At 44.8% G+C, this 23,446-nt stretch overlaps 1 protein-coding gene across 4 annotated transcripts in view; it reads right to left on the bottom strand.

Annotated features, from left to right (window-relative positions):
* The window catches only part of VMP1 (vacuole membrane protein 1), a 58,726-nt gene that overhangs the window by 31,954 nt on the left and 3,326 nt on the right, over window positions 1–23,446 (bottom strand). For 3 of the 4 annotated variants that reach the window (XM_032707348.1, XM_032707349.1, XM_032707350.1), the window contains exons 2-7: window positions 23,100–23,219; window positions 18,871–18,971; window positions 16,361–16,496; window positions 14,033–14,123; window positions 13,186–13,296; window positions 3,237–3,404 (exon numbers count right to left, since the gene is read on the bottom strand). In XM_032707348.1, the coding sequence (XP_032563239.1) occupies window positions 3,237–3,404; window positions 13,186–13,296; window positions 14,033–14,123; window positions 16,361–16,496; window positions 18,871–18,946 (582 nt within the window). In that variant the 5' untranslated portion in view covers window positions 18,947–18,971; window positions 23,100–23,219. Of the gene's footprint in view, window positions 1–3,236; window positions 3,405–13,185; window positions 13,297–14,032; window positions 14,124–16,360; window positions 16,497–18,870; window positions 18,972–19,326; window positions 19,530–23,099; window positions 23,220–23,446 lie in introns of those variants that run through there. The other variant, XM_032707351.1, reaches the window with a different exon arrangement.

Below are 23,446 nucleotides of genomic sequence, written 5' to 3'. Positions count from 1 at the left end.
AAACAGTAGCAACAACACTTCAGAAAAATTAACTTGAGGTTATGTTCTCAGGGTGATGCAAGAACAAAAAGTCACATTGCTCCTCCAGGCTCTGCCAATTTGCTTTGGCTTCGTTCTGTGAACTGAGGAAGAGGTTTGCATGTGTGTGTACTGGACATGAACTTGCTTTAAATTGGCTAAGTCACATGCTCATTATTACAAAACATTTCAGAAGTGCAGCAAAAAATCATATGATTTCATGTCTGCTGGAGAGAGGTTCCTTCAGTGCCCCCCCCACCCCCCCCAAAAAAAAGCAGCAATTAAGGGATCCAAAGTATTTAACTGCTTTTGGTAACATTGGCTATTTTCACCATTTAACTCTGAATGCCAGTTTTACAGGGAGATTCCTTGGACTAACAACAAACTGGAAAGGCAAATGCTAATCAAAATTCTTTCACACAAATACATTCAGAAAAGGAAACTGGGAAATGACTCCACTAGAAAGAGTCTTTTAAACAGATTTGATCCTGCTCAGGACACAGGCTGCCTGTTCTGCTAATCCTGAGCAATTAAACACTTTTATTCTTTCCCCTTATTTCTTGTTAAAAAAAAAAAAAAAAAAGGCAAAACCCAGAAAGGCTGCAACACATTAAAAATATAGGGCACTATTGAATTCCTTGTCCCTGTGGGATGGGAGGTTGTGAAAACTGGCATTCACCTCTGAGACTGTTCCTGAGAGTCCTTCTGCAGCCAGGGCTGGGGGAGCCAACTCTGAGTGATTGCAAAAAGCATCATTTTCATTTCACCTCATAATTCCTCGGATGCAGAGATATCTGATCCCTGTAACACCCATTATCAGCACAAATGGCCAGCACTGACGTGCAGGGGACCAGCAAGGATTTTAACCTCTGGAAAACCCTGAGCCTGGCTGAAGTTGGCAGCAGCCACTGCTGGGTTTGTGCTCTGAGTCAAACCCCTCGTGCAGATAAATCCCCACGTTTCAGCCCTGCAGGATCCTCTGCCTGGGCAGCTTTGGTTTGTTTTATTTGATTTTAGTCCCCACTGGGACCGACCTGCTTTCAGCATCTCACAGCTGGACTGTATTGCTGCCACCCTCCTGTCTCCCTCCAAACACAAAGATTGGCCAGATTCCACTCTGGAGCCTTTCAACAAAACTTCACAAGTCTACAGGAAACAGGCTGATCTCCACACACCCCATAATCCCTCGGCTTGTGCATTTATCCAGTATTTATCCCAACTTCAGATCTCATTAGAAGTTGTTGGCTCCATTGAAAAGAAAAGAGATTTTCTGAGCTCGCTCAATCCTCCCCAGATTAGGAATTGAATTTAATATTCCAGAATCCAGTTTAAAAGCAAAAAATTAGTTAAATGCAATTTTTTATTCCTCCCCCCCCCCAAAAAAAAAATCAGCCTTTTCACTCTGTGGAATCCCCATGATTTTTTCTGCGTGAGTGGACGTTTAGTTTAAGAGTGACAGAATCAAAAAATAAGTTTCTCCAGCAGCTTCCATAAGAAGCGAACTGGAATTAGGACAAAAGAAACACGCTGGAAGAGGCAGCAGCAGTTGCCAACTTGATTTGGCTTACAGGAAATTAGTGAGCAATGTTTATGTACTCATGAAACATTCCAAGAAAGCATAACATCGCTCGAGACACCAGGGGTAGACAGAGGATGCTCCCCAGGGAAAAGCCAGTGGAGACAGAGTTCAGCGAGAAGGTAACTCACAGGGAATTCTAAGGCGAGAAGACAAAGGGAAAGGGGGGAGGCAAAGAGTGAAAAAGTGGGATACAAACATTCCAGGCCTGTCCTATTCCCTTTTCTTTCCCTCCTCTGATCCAGCTCAGCCAGGAAGGCACTGGTTGTTCTCCCCGGGGGCTGCTCTGGCCCCGAGATTCCAGTGCCTGCAGCTCCATTAACTCATTTCTGAACGACTTCATTCTCCTCATAGCTCAGTTTTTACATGCTGGGGATTAAGCAATAAGATGTTTACCCTGAGCTGCATTTTTTTATTTTGCAACCCTAGAAACGTAATTGCAAATGCCATTTTTATTACTCTGGTTCTCCATTAAACAAACTGCAGCACGGGGGGTGGGGGGGAGAAAATAAAAAGAAATCTTCTATTTAGAGGCTTATAAGTATGTTTAGTTTCTTATCAAGGCAATTCTGTGCTCTTGTTAGAAGTGAAATTTAAGGTGTATTTGGCTTCTTGAGAGGGCTTTGAGTCCACTTTCTCTGTTACTATTTTGACTTCAATCTGTAAATTCAAACAACCCAACTAGAATTTTTGTAACTAACACAGCTGCTGAGAATTTAAAAAAGTTGTCATGACCAGTTGTCTTATATATTAAAGAATACAAGGGCAGACAGCAGATACTTTGTATTTTTAGAATTTCCTCCTCTCTGCATTTGAATTGGACAACGAAGAATTTAGGAATTAAATCATCAGCTGGAGCAGGAAGTCAGCAGCAAAATAAAGTTAATTTGGCATGTAGTTCCCAGCAGATGCATCTGTGTAAACTGCAATTCAAAATAATCCGTGTGGTAATGAAAAAAACATCTTATCTGACCAAAATCCTCCAAAAATTAAACTCCTGCAAGAAGCTGCAGAGAAAAATAAAAGAGAAGAATGGAAAGGAAGTTCCAGGGAGAGCGTTTCCTAAGGCCCTGATTCACTCCAAGCTAACCTGCCTTTCCTGTTTTAAGTGCAAAGTTTGCCATGTGGAAACAGGCAGAGAAACAGAAATAAAATACATAAAAATGTGCAGCGTAACACTTTTTCCTTTAATCCAATCTATTGCTGCAAGCCAGAAAAAACCATTTCAGCTGTGATTTTAGGGCCTGAGTCCTTCCTATGAGCAACTGCAGCTTCACTGCACTCAGACAATTGGAATTATTCCTCGTTTAAGTGCAGGCAGGGAGAGCTGCCAGAACATCTGAGGGGCAGATCCCCTGTCAGAGACTCACCTTTATACCACCAGTGTTCAAGCACATGAGTTTTCTGCTGGCACTCAGCAGATAAAAGACATCCCAGCAATATCCTACTCCTCCTCCTTGAAGGACATTAAAACCATCAGGGCTGGAAGGTTCACCAGGCAACTCTTCTCCCAGCACACCTCACCTCGGTGTATGACAGCATAAGGTGCTGTCATTTTGCTAATTTAGGATGTTTTGTGCCTTTCTGGACACAGAATTCAGTGCATAAATGAAACTAGTGAAGTTTTCCACCCCAGCCTTACCCACATGCAGGCCTCCAGCCTGACTTTGGAGATGATGGCCCACAGGGAGATGGATCCCTGGGTGGTTCCCTCGTCGGGGCAGATGATTTGATCCGGGTAAGGAGGCTCAGGGAAGTTCACTGAGTTACACTCATAAGCAGCCAGAGTGACTGATGCTATGTGTGGACCCTGGAAAAAACCAGAGAAGTCAATGGTACTTTATGTTATTTAGGATAAAAGTTAAAATTATCCCCCCACACATTCGTCCCTGACGCTAAAATACCTTTAAGGCTTCAACTCAGTGCTTCACCTTTTGGACATTGATAATGTTATATGTGTAAAGGGTTGGGATTTGATTTTTAGATCTGAAATATTTTATATTTATTTATATGTCTGAAGTGCAAAGTTGAGCTGCTTTAAAAAAAAAAAAAAAAAAAGCTTCTTTTGATCCACTAAAAGGCTGAGGAGCCTTTCAGCTTCTGCCACGCCACTGGGTGAGGCTGCCAAGGAGAAATAAGGATAAGAGGTTCCCAGGTACTTTACAATTTTAGGGAAGTTTCAACTCCCTTTTTGCATCTGTCCCTGATGACTCAAATAGAGAGATGTGATTTGTTTAGGTCTGACAAACCTGGGAACCTCTTTCACTGGGAACCAGTGCTGAAACTCAGGGAATTTAATCCCATTCCCTGGCAGTTCCTGTGGGACAAACGAGCCATCCCCCTTCAATGACTGGTTTCACCTGCAGAAATGTGCAATAAACCCCTCCTGAACAGCACATTTGCACGAAGGAAATCCCCCCTGTTTGAGTTGTAAATGCCCATTCCCTCCCTCCCTTGAGAGCCAGGGTGAGGGGGCTGCCAAGGCAGTGAGAGCCAGGGTGGGAATCAAAAAGTGTGGCTTTCAGTTCCACAAAATTTGGGAGGCACCCCACAACACAGGGTGACTCCAGCCAGCTGGGAGGGGACTCCGAGTTTCAGTTTTAGAATTGTAAAAAAAGACAAATTTAATCACAATTATAACAAGGCCCCCACTCCTTGTAAGGTTTTGGTAGTGCCATTACCAACGTTTCATCCCAAAGTGCACTCAGGGAGGGTAAAGCAGATCCCAAAATCTCAGAAGAGCAACACAAAAATGCCCAACTAGAGCTGCTGCACGAGCTGCTTGCCCTGAGCAGCTTCTCCCATCATCCTGGAAATGGCTTAATGGCCCCAAACCCCTCCTGTGGAGAGCTCTCCCAGTCTCAACAAATGTCTGCAGAGGGGAAAAATTTCACAAGAAGCAGCCAATGGAAAAAAAAGGCATTTCCCCAAACAGCTGTAAATGGCCAAGGAGCCACCTGAAGCCTCCGCCAATGGGCCATAATTCTTCCAGTGCAATGTAAACAGTCCTATAATGGAAAAAAGTTGGAGTTACGGAACCCACAGAAGCCACATTTTGACTGGAATGAGAAACAAAGCCCCAACGGTTCACTGGGAGCGATGAGGTGTGGGGTGTTGGACCCCGAGCCGAAGGGAAGCAGAACAATCCATGCCCTCCCCTCCGTCCCAGGGGTCACACGGACACCGTTCCACAGCTCAGAGCAACATCCCAACATCTGCTTCTGTTCCAGCTCAGCTCCCAGGGAGCAGGAGACTTCCCCAAAGCCCTGGTTACCAGGCACCTCCAAACAATGGCTGGCTGGGAGGGTCACGGGCTGTTCCAGAATGGAGGTGCCACTTTGCTTGAGGTGTAACAGTAGCACTGGTTTAACTCTGAGGGGAACAGGGAACCAACCTCCAAGGAGCTCTAGGTGCCACCTCTGGAAAACCCCTGACTGAAAATCCTCTCCTGTTTTCTCTGCACTCCTCCCTGTGCAGAGGGATTAATTCCTATACAGGTTTTTAATCCTCCTCACAAATAACGCCTCCTCCACCCTCTCCTCCTCCGCCCTGCAGGACTGCAGGGTTTCGCCTCTCTGCAACAGCTCAGTTTGTTTGAACACTTTGGGAGATCCTCTAAGATGTTCCCTTTTGGGCTCTCCCTGTAGCTCTGCCTTTGAAAAGGGCATTTGCAGAACTCCCTCAAACCAAACTCCCTCAAACCCCATCAGGGCAGAGAACAAACACTAAGCCCGGGTGATTTCACTGACGAGCTCCTCGCCAAACCAGGAAGAGTCCCTGAAATCCAAGGCATGTAAAGTCCTGAATGCCAACTGCCTTTCCCTCACCCTCTCCCAATGGCTTTTTTTGATTTTAAATTGCACTAACAAGGGCTAACAGGGAAGAGATTGAGAAACATTCTGCTGACTCGGGTGAGAAACATTTGCTCGCCACTGCTGACGACCAGAAGGAGCCTGTGGTCAGGCTGGAATGTGATGTGTTAGAAATATCTGTACAATTTACAAATCAAACCAGACAAGATCTGGTCGTGGAGATGAACTCAACATAAATCTGTTTTTTAGCAAAAGCAGTTCAGGGGAGTTTGGAGATCCCTCATGGCACAGCCCTGAGAAGGCAACCTCGAACTCTTGAACTCACGGGCCTTCAAAGGAGTCTCGTTCCAGTGATTGAAGGCACCCAAGTCAGAATGACACAGCTAATCCTCAGAAATACGTTACTTTAAATGCTCTTTTATGAAATTTCTAGAAGGTATAATCTTTTCATCTATAAATTATGCCTGGAAATTCATCCGCAGAAGTAGAAGGAGAAGGCACAGCCACATGTGAAAAAAATCAGGAGCCGCAATCCTTCAAAACATGCTGATCTCTGTAATTCTTACAACAGAAAGTCTTTACCATAAGGAAAAGTGGCTGAATATCCAATTAAAAATGAATCATATTTTCACATTATTAATCATTCTGTGCACCCAGACTGGGAAGTCAATTAAAGCTCTAAACAAGCCCCGTATCAAGTGTTGGTTTCTCACATGCCCCTTCACAGCCTGCACAAGAACAACTACATCTAATTTTAACCTTTTATTTTGGAGGAAGATGTAATTTTAGACTGGCTTTAATTTAGCAACATTTCTCAAAGAAAAGTGATATGTCTGCCAGCAAGAAAAATATGACACTGAACTCCTTGCTGAACTTAATGCACTAAAAATCTGTTTTCCTCTGCTTTTCACACTGGGTTCAAGACTCAGCCCTTCCACAGGGGGGGAACATGTCATGCTATATTTGATTAAGATATATTGGAAAAACAAAAGCTTGCTTCTCATGGGAAACATCCTGCGAGTGCTGCTCCAGGCCACGACTCATCCCATTCTTATCCATGAAGTCATTACACCTCTCCACAAAGTCACAGCACGGCCCAGCCTCGGGTTTATCTCCGACGGCAGCGCACGACTACCCACAAAGAAATCTGCTGGGTGATTAAGAGGGAAAAGCTTGGTCTGGAGGTGGCTGGTAAATATGTCCATCCAGTCTGTCTGGCTGTGTCGGGAGATTAAAATGTCTCATGATTTTCTCTGATGTCTGGTATGTGGGGCTGGCTGGAGACGGGGCTCGGGGCAAAGGATCCCGTACCTGGAGCATCCTCGAGTGCCACAGACCCCACCGAGTACTCAGGGCTGGTTGTACCAGACCAACACAACCATTTCAACCAGTGGATTAATTTTACCACCACGTGGCTGTTGGTTTCTATTCCCCCTTCAGCCAGGCCTTGCCCCACAGCACAGAGCTGGTGGAAATTCCAACCCGGCAGCCACGAGCTCTGAAAATGAGTGGACAAGAAGCAGGAGGAGCAGGCACGTGGTGCCACTGTCTGCTCACCAGGGCCACAGTGCTGCTCTGGGGAGAACATGAAAAGCAGATGCTTTGTAAGGCTGTGCCCACGCTGCTTTCTGTAGGAGCAGAGACCTGTGCAGGGGAAGGCACAACTGGAAGAATCCAAGTTTATCCTCCGGTACTGACAGCAAACAAAAATAATCTGTCAGTATTCTCTCCTTGCCCTTCCCCAGCCACCCAGCTTATTATTTCTGAGGAATAATCACAACATCCATTCAAACTGACACTGCCAGTGATGGCTGGCTTTAATGTCTCCAATTAGAGGTCGCTTTGCATGATTATCGTTATGTCCAACCTGCTCAAGGAAGTAGTGACAGAAAAAAGGATAAAGTTCAGGCTGTGCATTAAAAAAAAAAAAAAAAAAAAGCAGAAACTCCAAGGCAGCAAATGAGGAGAAAGCACAACGTGCCCTCCTGGCAGAGATCTGAGACACAGAACTGGCAGGAGGAAGTGGGGAGCAGATAAGGAAAACATGGCGTCAGCACCTCGAAGGTAAAGTCCATCAACCTTCAGGAGGAAGAAAAGGCTGCAACCACCCTCCTATTAACTCCTCCACCATCCTCCTGCCTCCTCGGCCTGTGCAAGTTCAGGTCACTACAGCTGGTTCGGCACAGCTTAAATATTACTGTGACATCAGTATTTTGTGGCCATCTGAAAAGTCCAGTGCAGCTCTGCCTGTGCAGACAGAGACACCTCACATGAGCTGTGTTTTGCCACAGTTCCAGCTTTAGATAAGCCCTCCAGACTCTGCCCTACGCCCTGGAAGCCGTTTATGGACCTCCCAGTCACCCCAGTTGGGCTCTGAGTCACGAGCTCTGGCAGTTCTCAGAGGGGCACTGGGAGAGGTTTTTGCTTCCAGCTGCTCCACAATCCCTGAGCCGAGCCCACAACTGGCCATATCTGCTTGGCTTGTGCCCACAGAACCTAAACCACCCTCAGCTTCAGCTCCTGTTAAGGTTCAGGGCTCAGCTCATCTCCCAGATTGAGCTGCACCACTCACAAGGGCTGTTTTTGCAAAGCCTGACCTAAAGCAGCAGTGCTGGTTTTACTCTCTGCAGGTATCGCCGGGTGTCTGACACATCCACAGGAGCACCAAGAGGGACCAAGACTCTACATCAACACTTTACTCCTTGAAAATGCCACTTTTCAGCTCAGATTTTTAAAGTGCAAGCAAGCCACCAGAAGGTTTAAGAGACACCCAGGTTACACAACTAATCCAGCAGCAGCGAGTGTCCAGTTTAGTTCCCCAGACCCCTCCAGTCCAGCAGTGCATTATTAATACCAGTGCTGCAGTTCCAAGCCCAGGTGAGCTGCAAGCAGGAGTTCCTGTCAAGATAGCCAGCAAAAGTGTTTTGTTGTTTTTTTTTTTAAAAACTTATATCTTGATTCAAGTATTCCAGGATATTTCAGTTCATTGTAGAAAGCTTAGGACAGCTGGAGGAAGGAAAGGCACAAAGGAAACAACTGACAGATTAAGAGTCACAAACAACCCCCACACAAACAGGCTCCATTTCAACTTATTTTGGACTTCATTTCTGTCTTTCTGCACCCTCCATGTATTTTTCTCTCCACTGCCCGAGCAGTTCAATAGCAGTAATCTGAGCACAGATATTAGACCAAACCACTTATTTCCTTTGTTTTAGGCTTGCAAGCTGCCATGTGAATTGGAGAGCAGGAAGGACTGGGAATGAACACCTCACTTCACACAAAGAATTCAGGGCTGGGAAGGGGGAGCAGTGCTGCACCTCCCACCTGGCTGAGGCAGCTCAGCTTTTGTTTCTCACTTTTTCCTTTACACATAGAACCCTTTTGTTTTTCAGGGTTACAGCAGTTTGGAATAGTCCACATGGAAAGCGCAAAACCTCTCCTGAAGCTGATAATCTCTATGAAAATACTCCTGTATTAAAGTCACAGGTAAATAGAGGAAAAAAATGAGAGGAATTTCTGTGGATTTCCAAATTATTCTGTCCACTTCATAGAAGTGGAGCAAACCCTGCTTTGTGAGCTTTTCTTTTTAGAGAGACTTAAGTAATTTTATCATGAGTCTCCTTACGAGCTCAGCTCCTGGAACCAGAGAACTGAAAGGAACTAAGTTTGATTTGAAAAACTTTTTAAGTAGTCCTGGCAGGAAACAGTTTATTTGTGTGGGTTTGTTTTTCTTATAATTATTTACACCAAAACAATTTTTTTTTCCCCCAGGATAATGGACTCATTATTGCACAAGTGTCTGGAGTTTAAATCTTCAAATTCTAACCTAAACCAGTTTGGGCAGGGCCAAAACACGACTTGTTTCAGCTGCAAATGACACTTTTGAGACCAGAATGTGACCCCTCAAGGCCAAACCCGGAACCGATTCAGAAGGAAAGTGAGACACCGAGGCCTGAGGCCCAGCTAAACCCAGCTCTGTAAGGCCAGTGCCTTTCTGACTCATTTCTCCTTCAGGGCACATTTCTGTTCTGAAACCTTTGCTGTGCTCTCTCCCACCCCAGTTAGAAGTAGTGGCTTTTAGTGACAAAGTGTTCCAGCTGTGGAGGCCTCGGCACACGAACCATTCCACCATTCCCGTTGTCCCTCCCGTTTCCTGTTTGCTCCCCCACGGCCCTGCCACGGCACAAACCCCTGCAGCATTGCCCCACTTGGCTCTAGAGCAGCAGCAGCAGCAGAGATCCACATTTAAGGACCAAAAACACAAACAATCCAAGAGCCAGAGCTCGCTCTGCGCTCTTGACCGGTGAGGAATTCGCTTCCATTCATCCCAGACTGGAACATCCACACACAGAGGGGATGTGACTGAGCGATAACCGCTCGTTCTGAGCTCATTTTGCCTCGGCCACATCTTTCACAATCCACTTCCCAGAGCTGAAGTGAAACCAAAGCACAGGCAGAGCACTGAGAAGGGATGGCCATGGCCCACGATCCCAGCCCAGCACTCCTCCTCCTGTCCCTGCTCCGGAGCCCCCGGCACTGCCACCTCATTCCATCATCAGTGCCACCTCATCCCGTCATCATCCACCTCTCCGAGATGTACAAACACCAGAAATTCCTGATGAGCTCCCCTCAGTCATCCTCTGTCAGTGATGAGGTGATTCATGCAGCTCATATTTTCATATACCACTAAAAGAAGAGAAAACATCTCAAGACTCAGGAAAGAGCTGTGCGTGCACTGCTAAAAACAGTATTTAGAGTCATCAATCATAATAGTTTTATTTCCTACAGAACCACATCATGATCACTATTTTTAAGGGCTGTTTTTAAAGAATTGTGAAAAACCTTTAATGGACTTGAGGAAAAGAAGCCAGCAGACTTGTTTTGAAAGTGTCAGAGTGAGAAGGATTCTTGGAAGAGTGGCCTGCTTCCCCAATCTGCTCTGTGCCAGCCCTGAGCTCGGTGCCAAGTGCAGCACAAGGACTGCTTCCCAAAAAGCCATGTCAAATCCTACATTTAGTGCTGGCTACAACTAAGGGAACAGCATTAAACTAGGAACCAGCAGTGCAGACAACATTCAGGTTCTTTGTAACATATAGAAAGTTCCTGAATCGCAGAAGCAGCAGGAAAAAGCCTGTTATCAAACACACAGAACTGAGCTGTCCCTCTCACAGAGATGTTTGGAGAAAGGACTGGTGAGCAGAAAAAACCCCCCACAAATCAGATGTGAACCAAAATGAATCTGGGGCAGTAACACCCCTCCCACACTGAGGCTGCTTCAAACTGTAAATTCTACATTAAGCAAAGTGCTTCCAAGTGCTCTTTCCTCAGCTGAGCCTGGGATCTCTCCTGGCAGTGGAGCACATGTGGCTCCAGGGAGCAGCTGGTGAGAGATGCTGTGAAGAATCCAGACAAATGAAGGTTTTCAACACTGGAAAAACAGCTAAGCAGGCCAGGGAAAGCAAACATGAGAGTCATTCATATGCTGCAGCTCTTGCATAACTACTCCTGTGACCTGCCCAGGCTGGGCTGGGGACCAGTCTGATATGGAAATCCCAGATACAGTAACTGGAGGGGTGTATTGAATCCAGATGCACCTGTGGGACGGCTGGAGGAGCCTGAACAGGTGCCCACATGCCATCAATTCCTAAATGTGCCCTTCGTGGCACAAGACAAGGCTGCAAGACTCCACACGAGCTCAGCAGCACATGGGTGGGCCCAAGGGCATTGTTCTCTCAGCATGTAATTGCATTCCCAACAATCTCCCTGTACATCCAGCTTTAAAATGAGCAATTAATTAAAGGCAATTTGAAAACACTTACTGACTCTGTTCTCTACTGCCAGCAAATCCAGGCACTAGAGCAGGGGTGGGTTTGCTGTTTTGTAACTTCTCACTTCTTTGAGTCAGTGGAAGTTTTAGCATAATGAAGGAATGTAATTAAATTATATGGAACATGAAAAACAGAGACAATAATGCAAAAGTTAATGTAGTGAGTTCCACACTTAACCTGCCACATCTCTCCTTTCAGAGGGAACTGCTGTATAAACAACAAAGCAAAACAGCTCGGAATCCCTCCCTTTGAAAGCTCCTAATTGCTTTGTTTCTAGAAGGGTTAAATCCAGAATATCACCCTGAAATACTTTTTCCCCTGGAAGTTGCAGCAGCAGCCTCACATTAGTACCTCGTGTTCCCTCTCCCACAGCTCCGAGCGAGGAGATATCGAGCAGTGTATCGGGAGGAGAGAACATATCCCAGGTACACGTTGCAGTGACAGGAATATTCAGAATTCAGGCACTGAACACGGTTTTTAAGGCCCTGGAGTCCCGTTCTTACACCCCCTCTGCCATCTAGTGGCAACAACCTCCTGGGTTGCACTGAGGTGCAAACCCCGCGGTGCTGACAGGCCTCCAGTGCCCAGAGCGCGTTAATACACCAGGATTCCTCCTGCAGTGTCACACGTTAGATGTCGATGGTACCTTTTTAGCACATTTTATTCTATAAACACCTTGAAATTATTCAGTGGGAGCTGTTCTGTCTGTTTCCCCCCCCTCCTCACAAAGCTACGTGAAACATTCCCTCTTGTATTCCAAAGAAATACCTTCCCTGACAATAGTAAACTCAGTTTCTCTCCCAGTAATCTTTGGAAGGCTGTTCACCTCCTAAACACCTCCCATAAATTCGACTGAAAAGACAACAGAGAAGTTATATTTTCTACATATTTCTGTATAAGTTACTTCAATGTCAGCTCAGGTCATGGCCTAAAGCACATCCACGAGGCTCACTCACACCCCCCACAGGATAATGGAAGTGATATATTATGGAATTTAATTTTCCCAAATGGGAGTGATTTAGAATTATTTAAACACGTGGATTTTCAAACACAGAGGCAAAGAAAGGTCCTTTCCCTGTGCTTTCTGCCCCCACAGTCTTTAGGACAGAAGCTATACCAAGACTGAGTCTGAAGTTCCTGCAGATGCCATCCCATATTCCAGGCACTGCCCTGCTGTGGGGAAAAGCAGGAGTTTCTTGTTTCTTGTAGTGTTTTCTGTGTTATTGTTAATGATTAAAGCAGCTCGGAAAGTAAACATCTGTAATTGTTCCAAATACAAGATGACATTTGCTGCATAAACTGGTTTTAATTATTTTGTGGCCATGAATCTTTTTCTTAAATCCAGGACAGTGGTTTCATAAACCAGGAACTAATCCAATGGCCAAAAGCAAAACACACCCAAACATTTCCCTGACTTTCTTAGCTGAGCTGAGATAAACAACATCATACAAATTTTCAGAAGTTACTTTATCTTCAGAGAAAAACATTTTTCTTCCCATTATTTTCAAAGCAAAATTAACACAGACCAAACTTTAAACCAGCTGCCTGTTTCAGTGGCTTCAGTTAGAAAAATGATCATTTAAATAGGCTGAAAAATTTCAAATGGAAAAACATCTGAGCTGCACACACTAGAAAACACTTCATTTAAATCAGGGAATTAAAAGGCTGGAGCTTGCAGATTTTGACTCAGTGTTTCAAAGTGAGGATTAAACAGCAGGTTAATATCTCCAGATCAATAACCACAGAGCTTAAAAACTACAAAACCAGGTGATACAGTACAGAACATGACCAGCATTCACTAGAGCCCAGAGACATTACACTGAGTGCTTATTTTCCTTTAGAAGTACTTCACGTTCAGGACTTACAGAATATTTATTTATTCACGTGTTTTAAAATATATAATCATTAAAATACTCAATTCAGAAAGAACACAGTGTGGAAATATCCTTACCAAATAGAGCAGAAAGGTGTGGAGACCTGTTCCAAGGCCAACAGAGGACAGAATGCCCAGTCCTACCCAGTAGGCACACCAGAAGAACTTCTTCTCCATATACCTCACATACTGAAAAAGGAGTCACAAAAGAGAAAAAAAAGCAAATTATAATATCTCCAAGGGAGAAAATCAAACCTACAAACTAACACAGACATTTATCTGGGTGATAACAGCTGAAATGGAAGCCTAGATACTTCTTTTTGTAATTTGTTCCAAATCTGACCCTCAAAGAGCAATGGGGAGGGGAAAGGTGCAGACACCACCATCACCTTATGCTTGAGCAATGTCTTACACTTCCAGTGATGCAAAAGTCTGTGTGTTCACCAAAGCTCAAAAAAGATTTTAAACAACCATTTGAAATTAATGGGGGTATGAAAAGCATCACAGAACCAGATCTGAACCATGAAGCCATTTTATACCTGTGTATATGCCTATCCTAACTGGTCAGGAGACCCTTCCATAGGAACAGAAGAAACAATTTCTTGGGAGCCGCCAAGTTCTACCATGACTCAGTTTAACGTCATCCCTCAAGAGCTCCCACCACTTGTTCCCAGCAGATGTGAAGGAGTGCTCAGCATCTGAGGTGTCCTTACTCAGAGCAGACAAGAGGTGGAACACCCACAGATCCGACAGAACAGACCAAACGATGCAGCTCATCCTCCCTGAGCCACAACTCATCCACAGTCACCACACGGGAGACAAACCCTCAGCAAGCAGTTCAAAAGACACATCATAATTCCACCAAGATCCCATTCAGGGAGAAGGAGCATTAGTCACCCAGGAAAGCAGCTTGGAAGTCTCCTACCTGCTGATGAGCTCCCTCGATGTAATAGGTGGCTGTGAGCGTGGCCAGTGCCAGTAAAACACACACCAAGATGCTCCGCCGGTGCCACAATCTTAAAGACAAATTGGCAATTAGGGTTTGTCATCCTGACCATGCACTTCAAAGCAACTCAGCTGTCCCTGGAGACTGGCTCTGCCTGGGTGCAGTCAGCAGGGATGATGGCAATGAGAAGTTTGCCATCATGAAAGCATAAACCCCCCCAGGAAAATATCTGGGGAGCCTTTTACTCTTTGGGGGGGGGAAATCTCCGCTTGGCCCTGGAGCGAGATCAAAGTTCAGCTGCGCATAGTTTGGTGTTTTTAAAGAAAGAAAAACAAAGTAACTGTCTGCAGACAAACACAATGTGAAAACAATTCAGCCTCTGCAGTCAAGAGTCAGGCACAGGCCCTGAGCCATGGCAAAGCAGGCCCTGGGCAAGGAGGGGCCGGGGGGATTCCCAAGGGCAGTTCCCAGCTGTGCTGGGGGCACAACCCCAGGGACAGAGGAACACCCCTTTACATTAGTTTGGTTCCCCTGATCTATTGAAATTATTATCTCTTAGCAGCTCCAAGTTTAATAAATACATTTAGTTAATTATGAAGTTACTGCAGCAAAGGGAGAAAATGTTTTCCAGTGTAATTTGCTACCAAATCACTTCTGAGCCTGTTTGGTTTTACTGGGGTTTTTTTTCTGCTTGATGTTTATGTGGCCACACACAGAAGACTAGCAAATACACTGATTATTTTCTATTATATTGTCACTAACGATATCTAAAAAAGCAAGAGCCAGCATCACTTAACATTCTCAGACTATAACAGCAAACTGTGAACATAACTTATCTAATCAGACAGGGAAAGACAGAAATAAGAGACAACACAGGAAAACAGTCACAAATGTTTCATATTAAGCAAACTGAAAAAAGCACTCAAATTATTTTAAAATTAAAGTTAGTGTTGCTTGCATTAGTATGACAATTGGATTTTCAAGTGATTGCCATTTAAGTCACAATTTATGCAATGGAACACAGGAGATCGTTAAGAGTCAATCTGAGGTCTCAACTTAATAGCTTATAATAGTCAGGGTTATTTTCTGTAAAGATAACACCACTGTGCTGCTCAGCAGAGGAGGCAAGTGCTGCCTGTAACAGAATCTGATGTCTAGGAAGCCAAATAAGATTTGAGGTCTTAAAATAAATCCTCAAATGTTATTTCTGCTGGGTTTAAATAAAAGCTTGGGGGTTGTCAGAAATGGCTGATGTCAGACCCAATAAAACAGTTCTCAGAGACAACTCATGGTAGCTGAAAGAATGCACAGAGGGAAATAAGGAGATTTTCTGGGGGGTGTAAAAGGGGATTAAGACTGCACTACATAAACCTGGGCTTTTTCATACAAATAATTTTGAAAGAAAATGGAAAGCAGAAGTTTCTCTGGGTGAATCTGATGTATGAGCACCTCAAACCCAGCCCAGAGGTTTGAGCACAACCTTCAGCACCTGCCTGAGCTCGCTGTGCAGAGGAGCAGCCCCACAGCTGGAATCACCCAAGGGGGGGATCAGATCCTGCCTTCTCACTGGGAAAATGTTTGTAAACTCAAGCCCAAACACAACAGAGCCCAGTCACCAGCACAGGCACTGTGTGGCTGCTGCTCCTGGCATTGTCCTCGTGTTTTGGCACCTAAACCCCCAAGCCTCGTGCACTAAGAACCAGCTCTGCATTTCAGCACTAGCAGGGAATGGTAGGACTGCTCCTCACAGATTCTCTCACTGGAATAAAAGCCAATTTTATCCAGTGTGAAAATAACACTTGGGGAAAGTGCTTCAATAAATCATTTCCGGCCGGGAAAGGACCCGCGGAGAAGCAAAGTCCTCTTTGCAGCACCATAAACATCAGAGCAAGTTCCACCTAAGCCTGACCCCTGCCCTGAGCTCTTTGGAGATCATTCAGTGACACCAACACCTACATTAATAGGTCAGTATTTAACACTGCAGCCACAAGTACAGTAACTCTTGCCTCAAGGATCCCTAAACACTGTCTCACTCCTTCAAATTGGAATATTCAAGTTTGCAGTTTTCTCCCATGGACACCTCACTGCATTTATGTACCTTGGGCACAAGGTCTGAGTGCACAGCTACAAGTGTGGTGTGTTCCAAAGCCACCTTTAAGGGACAAAAATACACATGTTTTCTGAAAAAAAAAAGGAAAATTTTCAAGCTGTGAATCATGAGGGAAAGTGAGATGTCAGAATGACCTACTGAATCAGAGCATGGGTTTCCCCAGAATGCTTAGTAGAAGTTAAAGAAATGGTCTTTACTTTATGGTCCATTCCTTCAAGTTTATTAGAGTTTCCAGGCAAAAATACTGCAAGGTAACAAGCGGTTGTTTCCACAGAACAATGTTCAGCCTCTCCTCCCGCTCCCTTCGCTTCCGTTCACTCAACACAGAGGAATCTGCAAGGGGAAAAAAGACAAAAAGAAATAAAAAGAAATAAAAAATAAATAATCAGTAAAAGCACAGGTTTGCAGTTCAGGTTCTACCCCACCCAAAAATATATTGATTTTTTTTAAAATTTGTTAGGAAGTTAATGTGAGCTCTCAGCCATCTTTTCCACTCTCACAAAGCATTTGCTCCGAGTGCCTCGGGAATGTCCAGCACAGGGAATAAGGTGGTTTGTTCCTCCGTGTAGGTGACAACGATTCAAAAATCTAACTTAGCTCAGGGTGCCAAAGGTCTGGCATCTCCAGGAGCCTTTCCTGCACTAGGAGTTAAAACCAGCAGGTCAAATGTGACTTTAGCACTGCAGAGAACACGTTTCACCCTGAACTTCTGAGAGGGTTCTCTTCCAAGGGGAGCTATTCCGGAGTTCTCCGACGGAGCTGGATTGAATTACACGGCTCTGCATCCACTGCAGCCTCCCTGTAACTGGATAACAGCACCTGCCTCGCAGGCAGGACCCTCAGGGAAGCCTGGGCACACTGTTCAGCTTCTCCCAAGGGGCTCCCATGGAAAGGACCTGCTTTTATATATATATATTTATATATATATTCCTTGGACTGACACTACACATGCAGCTGGTTTTACTGATTTGGTTGTAACAGAGCTCAACACAGCTCTGCCACACAAGTACAGGAGAAAGGTTCTTCTAATAAAAGTGTTACTTTGTGCTTAAAAGAAGCTGAATAAACCCCCAAACCTCAGCTGTTTCCCGGATCAGAATGGTTTGTTCAAAGGTCATCAGGCTAAAAAGCAGTAATAATTCTTCAACTTTTAAAGAAAAGGAATTCTGAGAGGAGAGGAAAAAATACCACTGAACAATGGAAAAAATACACAAAAGTAACTCTTGTATCCGAACAGACACCAAACTTGTTTAAGCACCCCTTACTACAAAGTCAAAACACGTGTTCTGTTTTGCACTGTAATATTCAGACATTTTAAGACTTGGAAAAAGCTGTTGCATTTAAAATATTAATCTAACCTGAATCCCCAGCACGTTGTAAGCCAAGATGGATCATTTCAGTCTTATCCCAGGAACTGGAACATGCTGCCTTATCAGGTATTTGCACAGGAATTGCACACCTTGTTAGTCACACAGCCCATTCCAGTTTGTGTTCCTCAAAAAAATCAGCTGCTTTAGGTGAACTAACAGAAATCCTACAATGGCAAATCCTGGATAACACCCACATTCCCTCAGAGTTACAGAATGATCTAAGCCTTTAAGTAAAAAAGGCTTTGATTTGTTCCTTGCACACACACACACACACTTAATATTTCAACTCTGCTGCATTCATTGCCTCATGAATTTCAATTCTCTGCTTTTTTGCTCAGTGTGTGCAATAAAAACGCTCCAACCTTGTTTTTTACGACCTTGTTTTTGGTAAAGGTCATAAAAGACAATGGGGTAAGACTGCACACAACTTGAGAAATCACTTGATTACAAAACTTAATTAATATGGAACTGGTACATCTGAAGGATGACAGGAAACAAACCGAGATGATTATAATTTCCATGCTCTCCTACCCAGCATGGATCATTCAGTGACACAAAGCTCTTCAATAAAACGTCTTTGGGTTATTTTTCATGAGTTCCAAACATTAACCCCAGGCCACTCCAGGCACACCAGCAGGAAAAACAAGAGGCAAGGCAGGAGGTGAAGCAGTTAAAACTGTTTTGTTGGTCATTCATCATGGAAACCCAATAAATTACAGTGAAGCTGAATTTCAACAGAAGAGCTAGAAATTGGGAGAGTAATAACTGGATTTCTCCCAGAGTAAAGCAGATTTTTATGACCAAGTCCTGACTTTTCAGTGCCAAAGGGTGGGGCTGTACAAAGCCTGACTTCTGCCAACAGAATTTAAGTTTTTAGCTCAGCCCTGGTGCAGCCCCTGTTGGTACCCAAGGCAGCTTTACAGGGCTGAAATGTGGCTGAACTACAGAACGACAACTCTGAGAGGGGAAAAGAGCATCAGAGAAATGGGGATGGGAATATAAATGGCAAAATGGAAGCATAAAACCATTCCATGGCTTTACAATGCATAAATCCTGCAGACTTGAGGCTTAGAGATGACTGAGGCTCCCAAGATTGATTCAGGCCTTGAGGCCCCTCACATTATGGGGGGATGAAGTCACTGAATCACAGAATCCCAGACTGGTTTGGGTTGGGAGGGACCTCAAAGCCCATCTCATTCCAACCTCCTCGTGCCACTCACAAGATCAGGCTGCTCAGGGCCCCAGCAAAGTGCACCCACATCGATTCCTTTTCAGAGTTATGTTCATTTTAGACCCCCAAGAGCCCAGCTGAGCACCCCAAGTGAGCCCCCACCTACCTGTGAAGTTGCCATTGTGCTGCTCTTTGCTCATTGCTGTGCGTCTCTGGTCACAGTCTGTGCCATTCTCTGCCATCTCATAGATCACTCAGGCTGGGGATCTAAGGCAGGGGGAAAGCAAAGAGCACAGTGGCTGCTTTTGGTTAGGAAGGCTCCATGAACTCCACAGTCAAAGGATCCAGCAGTTCTCCCCACCCAAATCCCAGCTACCCTGCATTACACCACTGAACAGGAGAACGTGATTCAATTCCCACAGTGACAGAGATTCAAACATTCCCACCTACGGAATTCTAAATTTTTCACTCAAATGACAAAACTCCCTCACTTGTAACAACCCCACAAAAGCTCCTTAACAATCCCTTCCGTGACCCAACCCACTGTTTGGGCTCCAGGAGCAGCAGAGCTTCCCACAGACCTCACTCCAGTCCTCGGAGAGGTGCTTCAGATGGTTCTCACCCTGGCACTGAGCTTCAGGTGTGCAAGGAGAGCTCAAAAACCTCCCAGCCTGAAAGCTTAACCCTCAGCTGGTAACTAAGATACAGAGCTGCAGCTCCTCTTCTGCACAGTCTGATCTCTGTAAACCAGAAAAGGCAAACTCTTCAGAGGACAAGAGCTGTGTGAGGGGAGGCCCTTGTGAAAATGTCCATATTCTCTGCTGGCTCAGCCCTAAAAACCCAACAGAACAGCTGTGGTTTCCCTTATCCAAGAGAGTAAATAGTGCAAGAACTAAAAGCCAGCACAAACCAGAATGTTGCAAGAGCTTCTTTTTTTTTTTTCTCCTCAAAAAAAAAAACAACCCACCTCAGACCTGAAGTGTTGACAATTCTTATGCAATCAAACACACAGAGAGTGGTCAGTTGGACTCCTTGCTTTAAAAACCCTCTCTTGAATCTTAAAACAGGGTCTGGAATTGTGTTTTGGAAAAGAGGGTCCCCCAAAGCTAAAGCATCTTATCTGCACTGCATTTCTCCCTGTAAGCAAACGTGATTTACAGTTTTTGATATGCTGCTTTTGTTGGAAAGAAAAGTAGTGCAACATTAAAATGACAGGTTATATAAAACTGTCCAGTGGAGGAAATTAAACTTCTACACAAGAAATACTTCCCCTCTGATTTATGCTGGGCTCAAGGGCCAAGCAGCAACTCAGGTTTGGTAAACAGGAGTGAGATCACCCCCTTGATTCAGACTGCAATAATTTTGTCACATTTTAAAATAAAATGTTCGAAGATTTCAGACACTGCACTTAATATTTCCAGGGTTTCACAAGTCAGTTTTAGACAGATGTTCTTCCAAAGAGGTACAGGCCTTGTGCATGACTTGTAGTACACACAGAATTGCTAGATAGAATGGGATTATTAAAGGGGTTTTAGTTAAAAGTCAGTAGTCAAAAGCATCAAAGTCCCAAGGAGTCCTTCCTCCAACACCTCCTCCTGACATGAAATGTGCAGAAAGAGAGCTCTGCCTAGTTAAACCAGCCAGCAGAAACTAATCTCAGGCATGTTAGTTTTTATTCACTGCAACTGGAGCCCCAGAATACCCAAACCACCTAGAGAATTAATAAAACAGTTATAAAAAAAGCAATAAACCACAGTAATAAAAAAGCCTGCTCGTGAAAAACGCCAAGGGCTCCACAGTCAGCCAAGGACAAGAGGAATGACCTGCTGCAGTGGGAGCTCTACAGCATCACTGCAATCACCTGCAACCCAGGGATTGCTCCCAACTGACTGTCAAATTCCAGGGAAACGTGATCCTCTCCCTCTGCTCAGGTCACTTCAGGGCAGCCTGGCACTCTGCAAGTCAGGGGAGTTACCCCAGCACTCAGCTGAGGATGGCAATACAAGGATCAAATGTTCAGCCATCCCCTCATTCCATCAGGACACGAGTCCCTGGAGATGGGGGAGTGTTTTATTTCTACTGACTGCACTTACTTGTGCTTATCTTTGCTACATATTTAAATATCCATTTAAGAAAATATGCAATATAAACTTATATATACACATTGTGTATCACACACAGGCATCACACACATAAAGCTCTGACTGCAGAGGGGAATATTGAAATTGGACCCCCACAGATACAAACCCTGATGTCCACAGGAAGGAAAAGCCATCCAGAGATGTGCACACAGCCACACACACACAGAAAAAAAAGAGTGTTCTGGTTTAGGGAACTTCAGTCACGTTTTGTTGACTTAAATATAGCAAACATTAAAAAAAAAAAAAAAAAAAGGCAACAAAAACTTCAGTGGGAGCCACACGTTCCTCATTTTGAAATCCATCTTTTTTTTTCTGGGTGCAAATCCAGCCTTCAAAATTCAAGTCTCAGTTGGTTTGGTCTCTGCTCTCAGCTTCATCACATTCCAGGGAAGTTCACAGATTGGAATGCAAACTGCTCTCCACGCCTGATGCTAAAAGCCAGGCTGTGCACAACACAAATCCCACTGAAATCCATGGAATTCCTCCATCCCTGGGGGTCTCAGGTGTTGTTCCAGAGGTGTGACAGCTTTCAGGAGCTCCACTCCCAGAGCCACTTCTGCCCTGCCTGCCTGGCAGGGCACTAATCCAGGATTAGCTTTGCATAACACCTCCTCAAGCACACAAGTCAACATTTACAGTAAAGCAGAGAAATAATCCCCTTCCACACTTGTGCAGGGGGAATACTTGGGAAGGAGGCCTCGAGGTTCACCCACCCTGCAGGAAAGCTCTGTTTAAAAATCCAGCTGACTTGGGAGAATTGGACTCCTATCACGTGGCAACTCAGAGAGCAAACCTTTCCTGGTTTTAGGAATCACTCCCTGGTTTACCCAGGTCTAATTATACTTAAATCATCTTAGCACAAGGGGCTGGAGGAGGCATGTCCAGCAAGCTCAGGGCTCCTGATCTGCTGTGCTGACTGATGCCTGTTGGAGTCACTAGTCCTGCACTAATTCCTCCCCACAGGGATTAACTGGAGTGGGAGTCTGCCCCAAAATGGAGTCACTCTTCATTAACTGAGCCCATATTCCCACGTCTACACCCAATCCATGAAAGCTCACCACAGGAAATTAAATTCCAGCTGCTAAACAGAACTTCACTTGCTGACTGAAAAAAAGACAAGAGTCCATCCCTAAAAATAAATTTGCCAACTGCATGGAGTAGTTACCAGCAAACACAAAAATAAACTATTTAAAAGAGAGAGAAAAACAACTGTGACCAGTTTTTGTATCAGGGTGGCTTAGATCATTTGTTAGAGCTGTGCTCACACAAGAACTGCTTTGTAGGGCTGCACAAAGAGCCCACAATACAGCACTCAGCTCCAGTGAAACCCAAACCAGGAAGTATAAAAAAGACAATTATTGCCAGTCAGAAATGGGAATGGGTCAACAAGAAGGGTTTATGGTAACTGTGACTGGCACTTCTCAGCATAAGTGAGACAAAGCAAGACAAGCTCTCAGAGCAGGAGAACACAACAAAATCGGGCACTGCAGTGTCTGCTCTCTGCAACCAGAGAAAGGGACAAAAGTCTCTTCTCTGAAGCTCTGGGGAGGCTGAGGCAGCACCCAAGTGTTGGGTGCACTCATGCAGAAAGGAACAGTTTTAGATGAGGCATTTGGGTGTTTGCACTCTCGCTTGGAGGAGCAGAATGTGGCCTCTTGCTCTGCACTAAGGATTTTGGAGGACTCTTCTCCAACGTGCTGGAACAACAAGGAGGCTGTTTTAACAGTCCCACTGCTTTCCCAGACATTGTTTGAATCACTCATTCTTTTTGCTAAAGAGGTCCTGGAGCCCTGACTCTCATCTCCATCACAGTCACTGGTCTCACAGGTGGGACAAGCAGAGCTACAGCTCGGAGCATTTTGCTGATGTTTGGTCCCAGCCACCTCAACAACACCCATTCCCAGTCTTGTGCCATTCCTTGCATTTTAAGCCAAATGCTCCAATCCTGCTGCTTCTTTCTCCTCAACTTTTCTGATAACCCTTCCTTCTTCCTTCTCTACGTCACCATTCTTCAGTTACACAAGAACAAAAGATTAAAGCCCAGCCTTTGCAGGCGGGTGAGGAGCTGCACTAAACTACAGTGGCAACCTGTGCCAGGGTTTTGTTTCAGCCATCAAATGCTCTACAGAGCCACCATGCAAACGGGAATAAATTCAGTTTGGAGAGCACCTTCCCTCCAAAGCCAAAGGCTGCCTGGCACATGAGCACGTTTAGGTAAAGGATGGGATCAGTTCTGAAGTGAAACATTACCTACCCTTCAGCTCTGTCCCTCTCCAGTCCTTCCCCAGGATCCAGAGGCAGTGGAACAGCCACCTCCGTGCTCAGCTCTGCGGCTCTTGAGCCCGAAGAGGCTCCTCTTCCAGCCCTCCTGTCCCTGCAGAGCAAGATAACACTTGTCCATCATGTGACACAACTGACACAGCCCCTCTCTTGGAGGTTAATAACTTTCCTAAAGGCAGCAGGAAATAAAAAAAGTAACTGCTTGATTTTTTTTTTCCCCCAGTCCTTCAACACCTCTGGGAAGCATTCAATTAAAATAAATTAGGGCACATCTCAAAGATGGTCCAAATCCCCACAGATTTAGCTATAATGGGTTATTTT

This window comes from Chiroxiphia lanceolata, chromosome 20, assembly GCF_009829145.1.
Source record: "Chiroxiphia lanceolata isolate bChiLan1 chromosome 20, bChiLan1.pri, whole genome shotgun sequence".
Taxonomy (NCBI): Eukaryota; Metazoa; Chordata; class Aves; order Passeriformes; family Pipridae; genus Chiroxiphia; species Chiroxiphia lanceolata.
Note: the sequence above shows the minus strand (reverse complement) of the source record. Positions and strands in the feature narration are given on the sequence as shown.